The sequence below is a fragment of the Chenopodium quinoa genome, unplaced genomic scaffold (genome assembly GCF_001683475.1).
Source record: "Chenopodium quinoa cultivar QQ74 unplaced genomic scaffold, ASM168347v1, whole genome shotgun sequence".
NCBI classification, from domain to species: Eukaryota; Viridiplantae; Streptophyta; class Magnoliopsida; order Caryophyllales; family Amaranthaceae; genus Chenopodium; species Chenopodium quinoa.
Window position 1 is genome coordinate 4,146,007 of NW_018745650.1, and position 20,305 is coordinate 4,166,311.

The following is a 20,305-nucleotide window of genomic DNA, read 5'->3' on the forward strand; positions in this document are numbered from 1 at the left end:
ACTAACTTGACTGTCGGAGGCGGATCTCCAATCATCCGGAGCATCCATTTGTTTTGCAGGTACAGGCGTCCGGTTCCATTCTCGGAATTGTAACTCTCCCGCAGGACATCAGAAAACCCCGAAACACAACCTATGTCTTGAATTTGGTAAAACCTAAAAAATTTATTTATAAAATGTGAATTTATAATAATAAATGATATGGTATAAATGTCGGAGGATATCATCTTTACTTTAGAGGATACCATATAACCTTAACAGGATATCATCTAGTTTTTGGAGGATATCATCCAGTTTCTGTATGATATCATATAGTTTTTTGAGGATATCATTTTTCTGTTAAATGATATACTCCATTATTTTTGTTATCTGATATTAATCATTAAAATTAAAATACTATAATTTAACTAAAAAGTATTACTTACCTTTGCAATTGCATTGCTCATTGCTTGATCCTGATCAGTGAAAATTATCTTTGGTTTCGCTCCAGCCATAGACTTTTTGAAAGTATCAAGTACCCATTCGATAGTTTCTGTAGTTTCATTAGTTATAAAAGCACACCCAAACATTGTTGTTCTCCAATGATTGTTTACTCCAACAAATGGTGCACATATTAAACCATATTTGTTAGTTCTATATGTGGTATAAAATATTATTACATCTCCAAAAGCTTTAAAATCTTCTAAAATCATTGAATCATGCCAAAAATAACTTACTATATGATCAGTTTCACCAAACTTTAATCTGTAAAAGAAAGAAGAATTTGATTCTGCCCTCTCTTGTTGTGTGTTTAGTACACTTTGCATATCACCTCCTTCAATTATCTTAGATTTATACCTAGTTACATAGTTTAATAGATCTCTCTTTGTGTGTCCTAAAGCTTCCTTTGATCCTACTTCTCTTTTAAGAAACTCAAAGCAGTCCATTGGTTTAATTCCACTCTCTACCATCTTTTCAATCACCCATCCTATCTCTTCTTTTACATTTCTTTCAGATTTCAAGTGATGTCTTTCTAAAGGATTAACCAAATCATGATTATGTTTTATATTGTGTTGAATAACACAATACTCTCTAGATTTTGTCCTCTTGAATCTTATATTAGCCTTACAACCAGTTCTAGTCTCATTAACTGACCTTACTGTTCTCATCTTTGATGGCTCTTTTTTCTCTGTTATGAATTCTGTATTTGCTATCTCCTTTTCTTTTTTCTTTCTCTGTACCATATAACCCTCTTTTGAGTAGCAAAAGTAAAATTTAGATATTATTCCCTCTTTTTTTTTTATCTCGATTAAGAGTATTTTTTTCTTACACTAAATCCAATTGCTCTTGAATGAGCTTTGTACAAACGCAACGCATCCTCACGATCATCAACAACTCTTCCCATCAAAGATAAATTGATATTTTCATCATTATCATATTTGAAATATTCCAACGCTACAATTTGAAAAAAATATTTAATAAGTTATTGAGAATATTTAATATTAATGATATCCTCTATGTAATTGATGGATATCCTCTATTTTATGCATTATATCCTCTATTTTTATGGATGACATCCTCTATTCTATGCATTATATCCTCTATTCCATGCATTATAATCTCTATTTCTACTGATGACATCCTCTATTTTATTCTATGACATAGTCTCTAGGGATTTATGATATCATTATTATTATTGAGGTTATCGTGAATTGCATGAAGGATATCAAAAGTAGTATTTAAGTTAGTATTTATATTATGGAAGATATTCTCTATTCAATGGACAACATGATATGGTCGATACGAAAGATGATATCAGACGTAGTATTGAGGTTATCATCTTTACTATAGAGGATATCATATATATTCAAGATGATATTATCTATTCTATTATAAATTATATGATTTGTTGTATATATAATATAATACTCTATTTTTTACCTAAATTTTTTTGTTCTTAGATCAAAATACTTATATATTCAGATACATATGAAAATTAAAATATACTATTTTCAAATGAAGCAAAAAATTTAGATCAAAATACCTATTTTTGCAGATGTTACAGTAGATTCATTAGGAGAAATTGATACTTTTTCAGGATCATTTTGTGCATGTTGAGCATTTGATTCAATTTCTAGAGCATTTGCTTCATTTTCTTCAATGGAGCTTCTATAATTTTTTGACGTTGATGCAGATAAATTCGGTGAAATTGATTCATTCTGTTGATTTTTTTTTTTTTTTTTTGCATTTTGTCGATCATTTGATTTGTTTTGTTGATAATTTTCTAAGTTTTATTCCATCGATGTTCCACTTTTATGTTGATTTTTTGAACAAAAATATCGGCATGGAAACCTAGGTTTTATTTTTAATATATATAAGCGCACCAGCCTGTTTTGGCCGGGCTTAAAACCCGCGCTTTTTTTTTAAGTTGAGGTAGATTTGTAAAACTGATTTAGATGATATAGTTTATTCATAAAAGGATATGATACATATGTGTGAGGATTTGGTTTTCTTGATTGAGGATATGTAATATGTGTTTCAGGATTTGTTTTCAATGATTTTAAGTTGAGGTAGATTTGTTTAAGTTTATAAGAGGATATGATATAAAGCTCTGAGGATTTGTTTAACTCTATTGAGTATATAATATATGTGTATGAGGATTTCAAATAATCAAAGGATATAATTTATTTATAAGAGGATATGATATATGCGGTTTGAGGATGTGTTTTTCTCGATTGAGGATATAATATATGCATTTCAAGATTTGTTTTTATTGATTTTAAATTGAGGTAGGTTTGTTTAATTTTATTAGAGGATATGATATAAGGGTTTGAGGTTTTGTTTTTCTCGATTGAGGATATGATATATGAATCTGAGGATTTGATTTTTTAATTTTAGGTAGGTTTGTTAGATTCTTTCAACTAATCGGAGGATATAATTTATTTATAAGAAAATATTATACATTCGGTTGATGATTTGTTTTTCTCGATTGAGGATACGATATATACGATTAAGGATTTTTTTTTATTGAGGCAGGAATCAAGCCTTCTAAAAAATTGAATACGAAATAAAATGATTTCTAATTCTTAGTAGATAAAGCCATAAATTTTATTAGCAAGTATATATATATATATGTTACATACTTTTAACATTATTACAAACCACACTCTTTCACTTCCCAAGTTCTCTAAAACATCCCATCTTTTAAAATTGGGATGTTTTAGAGAATTTGGGAAGTCAAAGAGTGTTGTTTGTAGGTATTGTCCTGCAGGCTCAAAGTTAAAAGATGTTGCCTTTGAAGTTGAAAAACTAAAAGAAACGCAGTTACACTCCTCTAGTGAGTTCTCCAAAACAGATGACAAGAAGAGATAAAATGATGGATAACTAATTTGAGGATTGTCTAGCCACCCTCTTATTCTTCTGCATTTCCTCCCAAATTCCTTCAGAAGCCTCTGCAGCAGCGGCAATATCATTATCATCTTCCCACGCCTTTTTCTTCTTCTCTTTCACGAGGTTTTCAATCTTGTTCACTTCCATTGTTAAATCAATAAAAACATTTCCTCAGCCTTACATCGATCAATGACTCCCTGTAATTGACCCTTGAGATAGCCCAAATGAATCTCCAATGTTTTATATCAATGTCTTCAGTATCAATCGAATCGCACTTTTTTTTATTTCGTGATGATTTTTTGTTTTCCATTTTTGCAGAAAAAATTAGGTTTAGGGTTGTTGATACTGAAGGATAGATTTGCAGAAAAGGATAGATTTGAAGAAAAGGATAGATTTGAAGTGAGCTTTGATAAAGAAAAATGTACTTTATATAGGAGGGCGTCAAGTAATTTTGTCGTTTAGGCTTTAGGGTAAAATATTTTGAATAATATTAATATATTATTAAAAATATTTTTAATAATAATAATAATATTTTATTTAAGATATTTTTAATAATCTGTATAATAGATGATAGAGATATCCTCAGTTTACACATTTATATCCTCAGTATACATATATCCTCAATTAATATACTTATATCCTCATTTCACATTCTTATATCCTCAGTTGACATACTTATATCCTCTGTTCATTATACATACGAATATCCTGTATTGTGAGAATATCCTCTATTGTGAGAATATCCTTATTTCACATTCATTATACATACGAATATCCTCTATTGTGAGAATCATATCCTCTTATACGTGAATCGTATCCTCAGTCCTTTGAATGATATTCTCTATGTGTAATTGGTATCCTCATTGTTGTGTGTCATATCCTTTAATGTGTAAAACATATCCTCTTTTGTGTAAATTATATCCTCAATTCTTTTAAATATATACTGTATTTTGTAAATCAAATTTATATAATTTTCTGTGTTTTCAATCATTAAAATTGATATTCTCAGTTGACATATTGTATTCTCATTGTTGTTTATCATATCCTCTAATGTATAAATTATATCCTCTATTATGAGAAAAATATCCTCTTATGAATAAATGATATCCTTTATTGAGAGAATCATATCCTCTTATGTATAAAAGATACCCTCTATTGTGAGAATCATATATTTGATAATTGAAATAGTTAAAACAATTTGATACTTAGAGTTTAATTAGATGTAGAAAAAAGCGTAACATATTGATTGGAACATAATCTAATATTCATTAATTAAAACAGAATGAGTATTTCAATACAGTTCAAAATTGTCAAAGTTGTGACAATAAAATACATTTGCAAAAGCTCATTGTCACAAATAAATTTTGACAATCACAAAAAAATATACTTTATTACAAAAGCATCCCCTATACTACCCCAATAAAAATATGCTTACTGGACATCTAAAAGATGCAACCAAACTCATCTTACTCTAGCTTCATCTTTTTTTGGCTCCATGCCAAGGTGGCTTGCCTCTTCCCTCTTTCTCTTCTTGTTGTAAATGGCTTCCTCCTCTACAAAAATTAACTGCGGTCCATCAAGGAATTCAGCCCAGTCTTGCACCATGCCATTGTGGAAACCATATCCTTTGTGCCTCATAATGTCATAGGCAACCCACAATCTATTTGAATCATGATTTTGTTTCACTACTGTTGGAATCCAAAATTTATAATACCATAGTTCATTCCAATACTTACAAGTACAATTAATCATACCCTTGACCTGTGCATGCACAATATCTCTTCTATGGACAGTGTTGGGTGAGCATCTTCTAAAGCATCAACAGGGTGTGGTTGTTGGTTAGCCATCTAGCCTAACAAAATCACCACCAAAAATGCAAATTTAGTTCATAATTTTAACATATCAACAACCAAAAGAGAAAAAAAAAAAAAAAAAAAAAAAAAAAAAAAAAAAACATTACAACAAATAATCTAAAATTGAGGATATTCGTCATATTTAGTCATTAGATATGATATAAATATTTCAGGATATGTTTTTCCTAATTGAGGACATTAACCAAAACATATTAATTAAAACATTATGTAAAATTGAGTATATTAGAGCATATTATTAAGCAATATAGTCTAAGATTAATTATACAAAAATTTACATAAAATAGAGATTCCTTGAACCAAACCCTAACATTCAACAATGTCACGAAAAATTGAAAAAATAATTAAACTACCAATTATGATCATAGAACAATTAGAGAATATACCTTTTGTAGTAGTAGTAGTAGTTATGATCATAAAAATTCCTTCCAAAACGAGTTTGAATACTAAAGAAAACAATTTTTTTCTTCTGAATATTGTCTATTCTTCTTTTTGCTTGAATAAATAAGATTCAGAGAAGAAGAGGAGGGGTTTCCAGCACGCGAAAATATGCAATGTCTTGAAAGATGAAAAGACATGTCACTCAAAGCCGTCATTTCGCATGTCATTATCTTTGATTGTGGTAAGTGCATTTAATTCTTAAGATTTTATTATTGGGTAACTATTATTGATTAATTTTCTTCGATCTATTATTATTTATTATTTGGTTATGTTATTTTTGGTTGATGAAATCATCTCTAGGATAGCTGATATTGGTAAAGTGATAAAGGATATATAGTTATTGTTTGTGGATATATATGTTTTAGAGGATTTCTTTTTCTTGATTGAGGATATGCTATATTTGTTTGAGGATATGATATGTGTTTTTCAGAATATTATATGTCTATTTGATGTTTTTATTTTTCTCAATTCAAGATATTATATATGCTTTTGATGATTTGTTTTTCTTCATTGAGGATATAATACATTTCTTTGAGGATATCATATGTGTGTTTGAGGATATGATATGTCTTTTTGAGTGTTTTTTTTCTTCTCATTTCACGATATTATATATGTTTTTGAGGATTTTTTTTTTATTATTAAGGATATGATCGATATGTTTGTTTGAATATATATGATATATTTGTTTGAGGATATCATATGTGTGTTTGAGGATATGATATATTTGTTTGAGGATATCATATGTGTGTTTGAGGATATCATATATTGTTAGAGGATATGATATATTTAGCCTTTTAAGGATATCATATTAACTTAGGAGTATTTTTTTTTCTCAATTGAGGATATGATATATTTGTATGAAGATATGATATGTATGCTTGAGGATATGATATTTGTGATAAAGCAGGTTATAAAATACATAATATACATAACATTTGAACACTTAGAAACTCTAATACCATCTTAAATACCATTTTCGGATTCGGTAGGAAGTCTTTCATTACCATCATTATCAAAACTCTAATATAAAAAGTTTAATTCTTATAATACACATGCATATTTTCACCAACAGCTAAATTATTTCTATCCACAAAGTCCTGCCACTCTTGATCAATTATCCTCCATTATTGCTTGTATCTTCTTCCACACTCAGCACCTTGACGTTCCAAGCACGTCCATTGTTCCCTCGATACACTATTGTAGTATCTTTAAATGAAAGCAACAATAACTTCCATTTTACAGGAAGAGGCTGAAAACACATATTAACACAAAATTAATTACTAGTAAGATATAAACACTATTATATTAGATAACAATATAATCTTTCAAGCGAAATCCTGCAAGACGGTCATTTCACAGTGCAGTTTTGCATGTTTTCATAAAAATTCTCATTCTCCATTTCAAAGAGGAAAGTTTTTTATTTTTATTTTTATTTTTTTTTAATTTTTTTTTTGAAAAAGAGTAAGTTTAATTTAGATAGACTCAAAGGTTTATACAGATAAACTCAAGCTATATATAGTCAAATGACTAGTTTGAATAGGAGAAGAGATCATTAACGGTAGAAAGGGAATTTAAGAATAAGAGGGTTTTGAGAAGAGGTATAAACACCAATCTTATGAGCAAATTAGATCTTGCCCAAGGTGGAGAATACCCAAAGGTGGTAAACTCTTTCTTTCTCTCTCTCCTCTTATTTTCTCTCCCTTAATTTTTCCCCCTCCCCTTTATTTTTTTACACACCCACACGCACATACAAGGTGGCCGGCCACCACCAACACCTCCCACCGGTCGGCCACCACCCCAGCAGCCACCGCCGGCGTGGAGGGCAACCCCCTCCCCGTCGTGTGGCTGTGCGGCTTCAAAAAAAAAAAAAAATATATATATATAGGGGAGGGATCATGTGAGAACCAAGCCTTATATGAGAACCAAGTTAAAATGAGAACCAATCTTATGCCATTAAAAATTGTGAAACTAACGGCTGAGATTAGACATATGCACACGTATACCCATTGTGCATTTATTGAGACAATGATCACTTTTCCCTCGAAAATTTAAAACTGCCATCCTAATGTCTTATCAAAACTGACGGTTGGTTTGCTTCCCTTACACAACGATTATTCTTACAAATTTACATCATTTCAAAAACCAATTATCTTACTTCAATTGTGTTCGCGTCCATAACTTCCATTGGAAAAAAAACGGAAGTAACTGCTACATTGTTCTATAAAAACCCCAAAAACTACCCAAAAATACCCATTTTCGATTTTGTTAGAAAAATGAAAGAACAAACGCAGAAAAAGGACTACCGAAGTAAGGAGAGTTTCAAGAAATTTCAGTAAGTTTTTTATAATTTAGTAAATTATGATGAAAATAAGATAATGTAAACACTTATTTGTTGAAATTTTAAAAATGTTTGGTTTTCAACAGAGAAAGATTGCGAAGAGAGTTGGATAGAGTGGAGGCGGAAAACCCTACGGAGGAGGCTTCCATTCCCGCCGCAGCCGTACAAGCGACGGAAGACCTACAACCACCAACGACGGAAACTCAATTGACAAAGTAATGTTTCCAATTTTATTGTTAATGTCGCGCGAATTATACTTAGGGTTTCAAAAATTATATAGATTGTGCTTTGGTATTTTTGAAATTACTGCAACTAGGGATCTAAAATTATTGAAAATTATTTTTGTTCCATAATTTTGTTATATTGTTTCTGTATTTGGAATTATTGTAACGAAAAAATGAACCATTGTTTCTGAACGTTGTTATCTAATGAATTATAAGAGTAATTTTGATTTGTTCCATAAGTTGTTGTTATTGTTTCAAAATTAAAAAAACTAATGTCACATTGAATTTGTAGTTTAATTGTAATTTAATGATGTTTCATAAAATATATAAAGTGTTTTAATTTTTCAAATTAATGTTTCATATATTATATTGCTTGTTTCATATAGTTTGGTTCTTTATGAACTAGATGTAGTGATATGGTTTCGTTTTGTTTGTAAGATGTATCGATTTTTCATATTAATGTTTCATATATTATATTGCTTGTTTCATATAGTTGGGTTCTTTATGAACTAGGATGTAGTGATATGGGTTCGTTTTGTTTGTTAGATGTTTCAATTGTTTCATATTAATGTTTCATATATTATATTGCTTGTTTCATATAGTTGGATTCCCTATGAACTAGGTGTAGTGATTTATTATACATTATGTTTCAAAAAATCATACCTTATGTTTCATTTAATTATATTTATATTCCAAAAAATATGTGCATTGTTTCATATACTAATGGTATACTATTTCATTTCTTACATACCTTATATCAATGACTGCTGTTTCATTTCTCATATTTATTGTTACATAGTCATAACTGTGGTTTCGTTTGGTTTGTTAGACGTGTCAGTGTTTTTTTTTCATAGTCATAACTGTGGTTTCGTTTTGTTTGTACGATGTTTCGCTTTTTCATATTAATGTTTCATATATTATATTCCTTGTTTCATATAGTTGGGTTCTTTATGAACTAGGTGTAGTGATATCTTATACATTATGTTTTAAAAAAACATACCTTATATTTCATTTTATTATATTTATTTTCCATATAATATGTGCATTGTTTCATATAATAATGATATACTATTTCATTTCTTACATACCTTATATCAATGACTGCTGTTTCATTTCTCATATTTATTGTTACATAGTCATATATGTGGTTCCGTTTTATTTGGTAGATGTTTCAATGTTCTCATATAAACCGTAATATTTGTTGGAAATTTTTAAAAAATCTCCTTTTGAACAGCGAAAGAGTGCAAAGAGAGTTAGAGGAAGAAGTGGCGGAAAACCCTATTGATGAGGTTGCCGTTCCCGTCGTAGCCGTACAAGCGACGGAAAACATACAACCATCAACAACAGAAACACAATCTACAAAGTAATGTTTCAAATTTTATTGTATTATAACAATAATTTTGACTTGTATCATAAGGTGTTGTTATTGTTTCAAAAAGACTTGTCACTGATTCAATTAAAAAATCTAATGTTACATGGAATTGTGTTGTCAACGTTATGTTAAAATGTAGTTGAATTGTTCTTTAATGATGATTCATAAAATATGTAAATTGTTTCAGTTTTTCATATAAATGTTTCATATAATATATAAATTATTTCAGTTTTCCATTAATTTTCCGAAATAATAACAATTCTGTTTCATTTTATACTAATTATGTTCCATAAAATACATGTATTGTTTCATATACTAATTATATTGTTTCATGCATTAAAACTATTTTGTTTCATATTTTATATTAGGGGCGCTGATAAGGAAAAAGTGGTACCCGTGCCAAAAAAAAGGAAGGAACCTTCAGCAAATGTACAGTCTGCGAAGGGAAAAAAAATTAGACATGTGCAAGTAGACAGTGATGAGGAGGAACAAGTGGTATTTAGACAACGTATTCCACCAGCCAAATTCATGAAACACGTTATTGTAGGACTTCCGGAAGCTCACAAGCAAGCTATACGGGATGTAGGCTTTGGGTCCTTCCTACTATTGGACCTGGATTCTAACAAAAACAGTTTTTGTCACGAGCTTGTGACAAGCTTCAACCCCGACAGAGCCTCTATACAATTGCCAAATAGAGAGGAGATAGAAGTCCTCCCGGAAGACGTCCATGTTGTATTTGGTCTTCCAATTGGAGGGAGAGAAATTAAAGACAATCAGTGGATTGAAGAGGATGAAGAATCGCAGGTTTTCCTGCAAAAATGGAGAGATCAATTTGCTGTTGGAAGTCCAACCAATACCTCATTAATATAGCTGATTGAGACCCAAAAAGATGAAGATGTAACCAATGAATTCATCTGGAATTCATTGTGGCTGCCATAAATTGTTGTGTACGATCTACATCTCGTTCAACATTAAATTTTAAATTTTTGTATTGCTGTGAGAATGTCTCACAAATTAAGACTTGCGACTGGTGTACATACACCTTTGAGAATCTGATAAACTCCGTAGCAGAATGGAAGGAAGGAGCTGCATACTTCACAGGGCCTCTGCCATTCTTGATGGTAATTATATTGTTTCAGAATCTTAATAAAGTGTTTCACTGAATAATTACAATGTTACTAAAATAATCCTTACTGTTACATTGTTAATTTGAGTACTTGCTTTAGTATTAGCTGTTTCATATTTTATGTAAGTTGTTTCATGTTAAATATGTAATGTTTCATATAATAAATCTGCAGTTTCATATTAAACGTCTGTTGTTACATATTCATATTTAAAATCAACTGTTTCATATTGTTTATTTGTTGTTACATATGTTAAACCAACTGGTAGTATTTGTACTTTGATATCTTCTGTCAAAGTACATAACCTGTTTAAAATATGGAAAAATGTTGGTTTAAAATATGAAACAATTGGCATATAAAATGAAACAGCATATATATACCTGATGTTTCATTGTTATTTATGTTGTTTCACAATATATGTCATTTGTTTCATTACATATTACTGTTGTTTCATATAGTACATTATATATAATTTATAGTCCATTATCCAAATAATGTATATGATTTCACATGTACGTTGTTTCATTTTATATGCCTACTGTATAATAAATCTGATGTTTCATATTGGACGCCTGCTATTTCATGTAATAAATCTTTCATCTTATTAATTGTTGTTTCATTTTGAATATATGTTGTTACATATTTAACCGATGGTGTTTCATTTTATTGTGAAACAGAACATACATTTGAAATCACATTTATTATAAAATGAAACACCATCGGTTAAATATGTAACAACATATATTCAAAATATGTGATTTCAAATGTATGTTCTGTTTCACAATATATTTAAGATGTATGTTGTTTCATTTTATATGCATGTTGTTTCAAAATTTAAACCAACAGTTTTCCATACCGGCTTAAACATGTTATGTACTTTGATAGACTGAAGCGTGGCACAGCTCAACCACGAAGGACAATACCCCTAATATTCGTTAGGAACAAGCAGATGATACAAGAACGAATGAAGGTCGAGATGAAGAGAGGATTTGGACAAGGTAAAGTCCTCGACAGGTTAACTGCCATAAACACGAATTCTGGTAAAGGAAATCAAGGGCCTTCGTCGTCCTCTGATCTGAAGATGTTAAGGTAAAATAAAAAAAAAATAAAAAACATAACAATTAATATACCTGATGTTTCATTGTTTCATATTAAATATTATTTGTTTCATTACATATTACTTTTGTTTCAAAATAATGTATATGATTTAGATGTATGTTGTTTCATTTTATATGCCTATTGTTTCATTTTATATGCCTATTGTTTCATTTTATATACCTATTGCTTCGTATAATAAATTTGATGTATCATATTGAATGCCTGCTGTTTCATGTAATAAATCTCACTTCTCATTAATTGTTGTTTCATGTTGAATATATGCTGTTACATATTTAAGATATGTGATTTCAGATGTATATTGTTTCATAATATATTTCAGCTGTTTCAATTTAGATGTACACTATTTCACAATAAATTTCAGATGTATATTGTTTCATTTTATATGCCTATTGTTTCCGTGTTCATGACATTATTGTTTCGTAATATATTTCGGTTGTTTCATGTTTTGTGTACGCTGTTTCATATTGGCTACATGCTGTTTCATATTTTATATCACGTGTTTCATTGTTTATAATACTGGAATTTGAAACGTTGTTGGTTTGTTATAGGGATTTATACTTGATGAATTCAACAACATTTCCAAGGAACTTGTTGGCCATGTCCAGTCAATGTATGCACTGATTGACAGGCATACAAATTTATTGAGGAGGTGGAGATCCCAGATGAGATGAAGGAGCTCATTAGAAATGTATGGGGCAAGTACACATCAGTACAGCCCATTAGGAGTCAACAAGGAATCAAGACCCCGGGTTTTCTATCTCAAGATGAGAACTTATTTCATGAGCCAGCGTTTTTATCTAAGCTCAGTGATGTGATGAACAAAGCATGGGCAAATTTTCAGGCCAAAGACAAACAACAAGATGAACCCCCCCTAGAATGTTTTAACCCCACAAGCTACACCCCACAATGAATCCGTTCAAGACATTGTTCCATTATCTGAATCCCAACCAAACTATAATCTATTTGTAGGTTCACAGGCGTTGCCTCCAACACCCCCAGCAAAAGGAAAGTCACCAGAGCACGAAGAATCTCCAACGGATCAGCAGTTGGAGTCACTCACTGAATCCATCGTTCATAAGATAACGAGGGAACATTGTGAGGAGCCAGTGACTGGTATGCAAAGAGAAAAAAGAATCACACAAAATCTTCCTGTGCACCTTCGATCCCCATTCATGGTGCAGAATGAAAAAATTTCAGCAAAAATTGATGCCCTACAAAGAACAGCCGCCGAATATGCCTTTTGTGCAGGCCCAAAATCGTGAGAATTTTCTTGAATGCTTTGTTTCATATTATATACATATTGTTTCATAGTATATACAATATTATATTGTTTCATATTATATACATATTGTTTCATTAAATTATTTTGCTGTCCCATCAATTTCAGTGAGTAGCTGTACAATGACGGGCTTAACTTCATCAGTAGGGAAGACATTTTAGGACTACAAGGTGACAACTATGTGGTCAACAATATAATAGACTCCTAGGGCCACATCCTTAACATGGAAAACAAAAGAAGGCAACCAGGCGCTATCAACCGTTTTTTCTACACCTCTGAATGTTGGGTAATTATGTCTAAAGTTATTTAACTGTTTCACTTTTAAGCTCTAATGTTTCATTTATCATATAATTTGTTTCATTAACATATTCCATTGTTTCAATTGACAATAAATGTTCCACTATATAGTGCCAATGTTTCATTTTTAATATATTATGCTCCGTATAAAATATTTCAGTTTCATAATATTGATACACTAACAATTATAATATTTCTGATACACTAACAACTATAACAATGATTAATTACCTGGAAAAAAACAGAATATGTTGTGCGGTAACAAGTACTTTACACCAAATACCAAGTTTGCAGAGATATACAACGCTTTCAAGAGCAGGATGGTGGACGAGATGAAGCATTCTAAAATAACTACTTTTGACAAAGTAGATTTGGTTAGATACTAAACTAGTACTGATTCTTAGCATATATATTTGCTCAATAAGATATACTTAATGTTACATATAACTTACTTATTGTTTCATTATAGGTTTTCTTTCTCGTCCCAGCATTTAAACACTATTATCTGTTCTGTTTCAATTTTTCACGCAAGCAAATGCAAATTATAGATAACAGATTTCTAGAAGAAGGTGTTGAAATGGATGCAAAGTACGGCAATTTCCCAGCTACCATGGTAAAAATATAACACTGTTTCACTAAACATCACTAGTATTCCATTTTTATTTTTTGTTGTTTCAATTAGTATATCTGGTGTTTCATTGTTGATTTCTAATGTTTCTTATTATATAGAATTTGTTTCAATATATGTATATATTGTTTCAAATAATACATTTGATGTTCCATTTTTTCATTACTGCTGATTCATATTAAATAAAATATGTTTCATTGTACATATAATATGTTATTTCATAATCATACATCTGATATTTCATTTTTCATTTACGCTGTTTCATATTATATATCAATTGTTTCATTGTATATATTTTTTGTTTCATTGTTCCTTGGTACATCTAATTGTTTCATATTATACAGATCAAGGCATTTTCTAAATTACTAAATGAAAAGAAAGTTGGGAATGGACGGGCAGTGTCTAAATTCAATACCACTATGAAGGAAATGAGATGGAAAAATAATGACAATTATAATGACTGCGGTGTATACGCTCTCAAACACATGGAAACTTACATGAGGCAGCTAGATGAATGTTGGGATATTGGATTCGACCCAAAAGATGTAAGTTTTTGTGTAATTCTTATATTAATTTATACATAATTTATGGTTCATTGTTCCGGTATTTATTTTGAATTGTTAATATATTTCAGCCTGATATAATGAAGAAGCTGAGGATTGAGTATTGTGGGAAAATATTGACAAGCCCTGCAAACGTACTACAAGATGAAATTATAGCCAAATCAAAGACCTGGGAATTAGAGCAGCTTCGTCATGTTAATCAGTAAACAATGTTTATGAATGTTTCCACATTAGTTGTAAGATACATAATTTTTATGCATGTTCTGGATAATTTAGCTAAACATCTTTTTATGTTTCGTCTAATGATTTTCTATTAATATCTGAACAGTTCCTTCTTCGTATGTAAAGATGTGCATACATTATTGTCAATTGTGAACTATTAATATGAAACATTAGAAGTAATAAATGAAACTATAAATATATAAAATGAAACAACAGTTAGGTAATATGAAACAATGTCATTATAGGTTTAGCTAAACATGTTCTGGATCATTTTCCCATAATTAGAAGTATTAAATGAAACTATAAATATATAAAATGAAACAATGGTTAGGTAATATGAAACAATGTCACAACATGCATTGTCAACGGTAAGAAATAAATTTAAACCATGCATTGTCACAACTGAACACGTTTCCACATGAAATTGACAAGTGTAAGATTGCTTTTAAACTTTACCATAAATATGTTCCCAAAGCAACAATACCACGCCAGTACTTTTAAAAAAAGATGACTAGACAAATCAATACACGCTGCCACATAAAATCAATTTGCACACTTTCTGAAAAATATTATATACTCCGTAACTTTTTTATATAAAACATGCTAAAACGAATCTTAATGTTTCAGATAATGTTCCTACTGTTCCCTTAAATGAAACAATTGTTACACATATTAGAACTAATGTTTCTTAAAACTGATGCTTCTCAAAACTGATGTAACATATATTAAAACTGATGTTTCTCAAATGTAACTAATTGTTCCATTACAACAAACATAAAAATGAGTAAAACATTCCCATAAGAAGGAACAACAGCTGCACAAATCATCATGATTTGTGAGGACAATTCCGAATATCATGATATGCTAGCTCGCCACAGCCACTGCATTTCCTCTTCGTTTTCTTTTTAGATTGTTCAACTGCTATTTCTTTAGCACCCTTTAATCTTTTAGACTCACTAGTTCCACAGCCATCATGAACACCTGTACCTTTATTCTTCGACACTTTAGGAGGCTGAACAAGTATTTCATCAGGAATGCTACATCCTATTAACATCTCAATATCATGTTCACTAGATCTCACATTTTGAGTATCAACTACAGTAACATTTTTTGTCGCTTCAATTTTATTCTTGAACTCTCGAATATTCTTAATAAAGTCCTCCTCATGACCTTTAACCCAACTCACACAAGAAAATATCTCCGACCACATTTCATTTATAACCACCCGCCTATCATCTTCGGTGTCTAAACAACTTATATCTAACACTGGTTTCTGAGTAGCAGTTATTGTCCAACGATCTAAGATATATTGCTTTGGAATGATTTTTAAATTCTTTGCCTTCCACATCCATATCATATGTCTGCATGGGATTCCTATCCTATAAAACTTCTTACAAGAGCAGGTAGTGTCATAACTTATGCACTCAAACAAAACTTTAAATTTCCTTATCCTATTTGCCTCAGTAACAATTGCTACATCAATACCATCTTCCTTCCTCAATTCATCTACACCACAAGAATAAAAAGCACTATGAACTTCATCTTGAAATTCATAAAATACAGAAACGGTGTACACCTCAGAACCATGCCTCTCAATCAACAATTATGTCTTACATTGAGGGAATTTCTCCTGTGATTCATTGTCATTCTCTGCCTGACTATGTCTCTGTGCATCCAACGCAGTTTCATACCTCATGAAAAACTCCACAAGAGACACGTGAGGATTTACAACGGATGTAAAAAAATTATTCTCACTCTCTGACCTTGAGGTAGTTCTCATAATACCACCCATAAACACATCTCTAAAATACGCTGGAATCCACATAGATCTCATCTCAAACATCAAATTCAACCAATCATGGTCTTGTAATTTAAACTCAACAAGAACATTGTTCCACTTCTCTTCAAATTCAGGTGCCTCAATTTCTAAATTCCAAACACACTTACTGAGTTCCTTCAAAATTTCAGTATCCTGAATGATATTTCTTCCAACTTTATCAGGCAGCTTTTTCGTTATGCGCCACATACAAAATCTGAAGGACATTAATTATGGGACATTAGACCACTATTTAGAAACATTAACTTTTAATACTGTAACATTATAGTAAAATTCCGGAACATCATCTTGAAGATTTGAAATAATAAAATAAATAATTGGAATAACTAGGCGAATTCTCGTAACAATTGATTAACCTAATGGAACATCAAAACATAAATTTGAAACAATAAAACACTATTTAGGAACAATATTTTTTTTTTAAAATTCAGAATAATAATATTTAACATCATAACAACAGCTGGAAACATCAATAAACTAATATGAAACATCAGACACATATTTTGAAACAATAGTATTCACAAATGAATCATTATAGTTGCAGTACAATAAAATAAATACTTGTGCTCACATTGCTGGAAAACAGAATTTACAGCAATTTTCATAGCTGGATCTTGATCCGTAATTAAACAATTGGGCTCCCTACCGCCCATTGCCTTAACAAATGTTCTAAATAGCCATTGGAATGAAGCAACATCTTCCTTTGCAATAAAACAAGCAGCAAAAGTGAAACATTTCTTGTGGTGATCGACTCCCGTGAATGGACCAAACACCATATTATATCTGGAAAACATGAAACATACGCTGAAATTACGATTCCGATATTTATGTCTACTGTTTCGTAATATTATTCCAATGTTCCGAAAATTTAAACAAATGTTACATCAAATTGTAACGCCAAAAAAAAATTCAAAAAACTTTAAAAATAACACTATGATACCTGTTGCTTTGGTAGGTTGTATCAAACGAGAGCATATCACCAAATACGGTATAATTTCTCCGGCAAATAGGATCTGCCCTTAAAGCTCTACATAGACAGTCGTCTTCATCCATTTCGTAATAAAAAAAATAAGCCGACCACATCAACTTTTTCCTCTTAAAATTGTCAACAAACATCTGGGCGTCCGATCCTTCAATATACGCCTTCAAATCTCTATGAAAATTTTTGAAGTCATTCCTACTAGCACCTATATTCTCATACCCACCAACATATTCCTTCACCATTCTGTATGTCTTGATAGGACCAATATTCACCTGTGGAGCAACAAAAAAAGTATATGAAACAGAATGTAAAAACACTAGACTGTTTGAGGACCATGCTATATATGGAAACAGATCTAACAGTACATATTTAATTTTATGAAAAAAAGGCAAAAAATATTTCAAAGATTCTAAATATAGATGTGTACAAAAAACAAAAAGGCACACATTTAATTACAAATAACGGTACACGTTATTCTTGATGTATAGTGCGAAATTCGATGATGAAGGAAGTGATATGAAACAAAAATGCACTTTATTGTTCCATATATCTGACCTATTGTTCCTTTGCATTACCCTATTGTTACATTTGTTATAATAACTGTTAATATTAAACCTTTACAACCAATCGCTCCAACTATGTTTCAATTATACGTAATATTGTTCCATTTATCAAAACCATTGTTCCATACAATTGTACTTACACCTACTTGAGTACATACATTACAAACAATTGTTCCATCCAAAACAATATATATTTCATATTACAGTACTAATGTTTCATATATGTACACAATTGTTACTTCACATTTAAAATTTAATCATTTTAAACAAAACCATATTCAAATACGATTGTTCCATCCAAAACAATATATATTTCATATTACAATACTAATGTTTCATATATGTACACAATTGTTATTTCACATTTAAAATTTAATCATTTTAAACAAAACCATATTCAAATACCTTTGAATTATCAATTATCATTTTCTTATGAAACATTGTCAGCTTTCTTTTGGACTTCTGAAAATGAGAGTTCTCGGATGAATACATATGATGAGTATGCCCTTCTTCAAAATTATAAACAATGTAACCTCCATCTTCGCAATACTTTAAAATCATCTTTTCCTTACAACCAACTCGAGTAGACAATCTTCTTTTAACCATAGGAGTATTCGCTTCTTGACAATCATAGTCTTCTTTATCTTGACCAACAACCACTTCTTCAACATTCATATCATCTACAAAATTATCATCTTCTTCCCCGATACTATCAACTTTCTCTGTCACCACATTATTTCATTTTTCTTTAAACCCAGCTTTATTACATACAATAATTTGAAAAGAAATAATACCATTTTTTCTTTTTTTGACCGTCGACTTTCTAGTAATAAATCCTACAATAGTTGCGTAGGACTCATAAAAACGCAAACCTTCATCAAATTTTGAAAATTTCATACCTATAGTTGGTCTAATCTCACTATCACAACATGGAATCCATATCTTCGTTCCACCAGGGATACAAACATGAACAACATTAGACGTACCACATTCAATAGACAAATCCATGCTTAATATAACTACATGAAAAAAAAATGAGCTCTAACCTTTGATAATATTTTCAGAAAGAATGTATTCCAATAGCTGAATGTATTCCCATGGCTGAGGTAACGTCTTCCAATGGACTGACGAAATATATTCCAATGCAATACAACGTCTTCCAATGCACAAAAATAAAAATAAAAATAAAAAATTACAAACAATCATTACACTTTTCAAGTTGGCCCACGTGAATTCCCACTGTTGTTACCAATAAATCTGAACCATTCATCTAATAAAAATGAATGGTCTTAGATTGGTTCTCATTTTAACTTGGTTCTCACCTAAGCCATGAGTTCTCACATGATCCCATTTCTATATATATATATATATATATATATATATATATATATATATATATATATATATATATATATATATTGTTTTTGTTTTAATCCTAATCTAGCCTTGATTTAATTATTGTTTTTGGGTTGTGTGATGATTTTTATGATGTTTGATTATGATTATTGTGTATATAAATTTCATATTTTGTTTTTGAATTTAAAAGCCCCAAATTAAAAACCCTAGGTTTCTAAATTAATGTATATTGATGGAATTTTATTGTAGATGATTAATATTATTGAAATAGGTGTTTTAAACATAATTACAACAATTTTACATGTTTTTATAAAGTTGGAATTTTTATACAAAGATTAGAATTATGTTTCTTGAAAGGATTTTTAATTACCCATTAACTATGAATAAAAGTAGGGGTTTTAATTAATTTTCAGCCTGTTTTAGAGGGTTTATAAGTGATTTAAAGAGTGTATATATTGTTGGAAATTTATATTGAATACGTATTAATGTCTCTTTTTAATTTTGGGTTGTAGGAGATTTCCATGTGAGCGATTTCGGGTAGTCGTGGCGATTTTGTGATCATAATCGAGGTACGTTCGCGTACTCGGTAATTATTTAAGTGTATAGAACATGCTAGGCTTTGTTTAATTAATTCAAAGGTAGTATCATGATAGGTATTGGTTGAAATTGTTGATTGGATTGATGTTGGTGATTGATTTGTGAAATATGAATTATTTGTGGTGA

General features: G+C 30.3%; 2 protein-coding genes across 2 annotated transcripts; both read right to left on the minus strand.

Annotated features, from left to right (window-relative positions):
* Positions 1-231: 231 nt before the first annotated feature.
* On the minus strand, positions 232-3,513 carry LOC110717014 (protein FAR1-RELATED SEQUENCE 5-like). The gene is made up of 6 exons (XM_021895654.1): positions 3,385-3,513; positions 3,142-3,269; positions 2,021-2,145; positions 1,307-1,431; positions 423-1,211; positions 232-333 (listed from the first exon to the last, which is right to left on the minus strand). Exons 1-6 carry the CDS (start codon positions 3,511-3,513, stop codon positions 232-234), a joined length of 1,398 nt encoding a protein of 465 aa, XP_021751346.1.
* A 12,157-nt stretch (positions 3,514-15,670) lies between these two features.
* On the minus strand, positions 15,671-19,234 carry LOC110717015 (protein FAR1-RELATED SEQUENCE 5-like). Its single transcript, XM_021895655.1, has 6 exons — positions 19,099-19,234; positions 18,632-18,948; positions 17,622-17,935; positions 17,243-17,464; positions 16,459-16,877; positions 15,671-16,350 (listed from the first exon to the last, which is right to left on the minus strand). Exons 1-6 carry the CDS (start codon positions 19,232-19,234, stop codon positions 15,671-15,673), a joined length of 2,088 nt encoding a protein of 695 aa, XP_021751347.1.
* Positions 19,235-20,305: the final 1,071 nt, after the last annotated feature.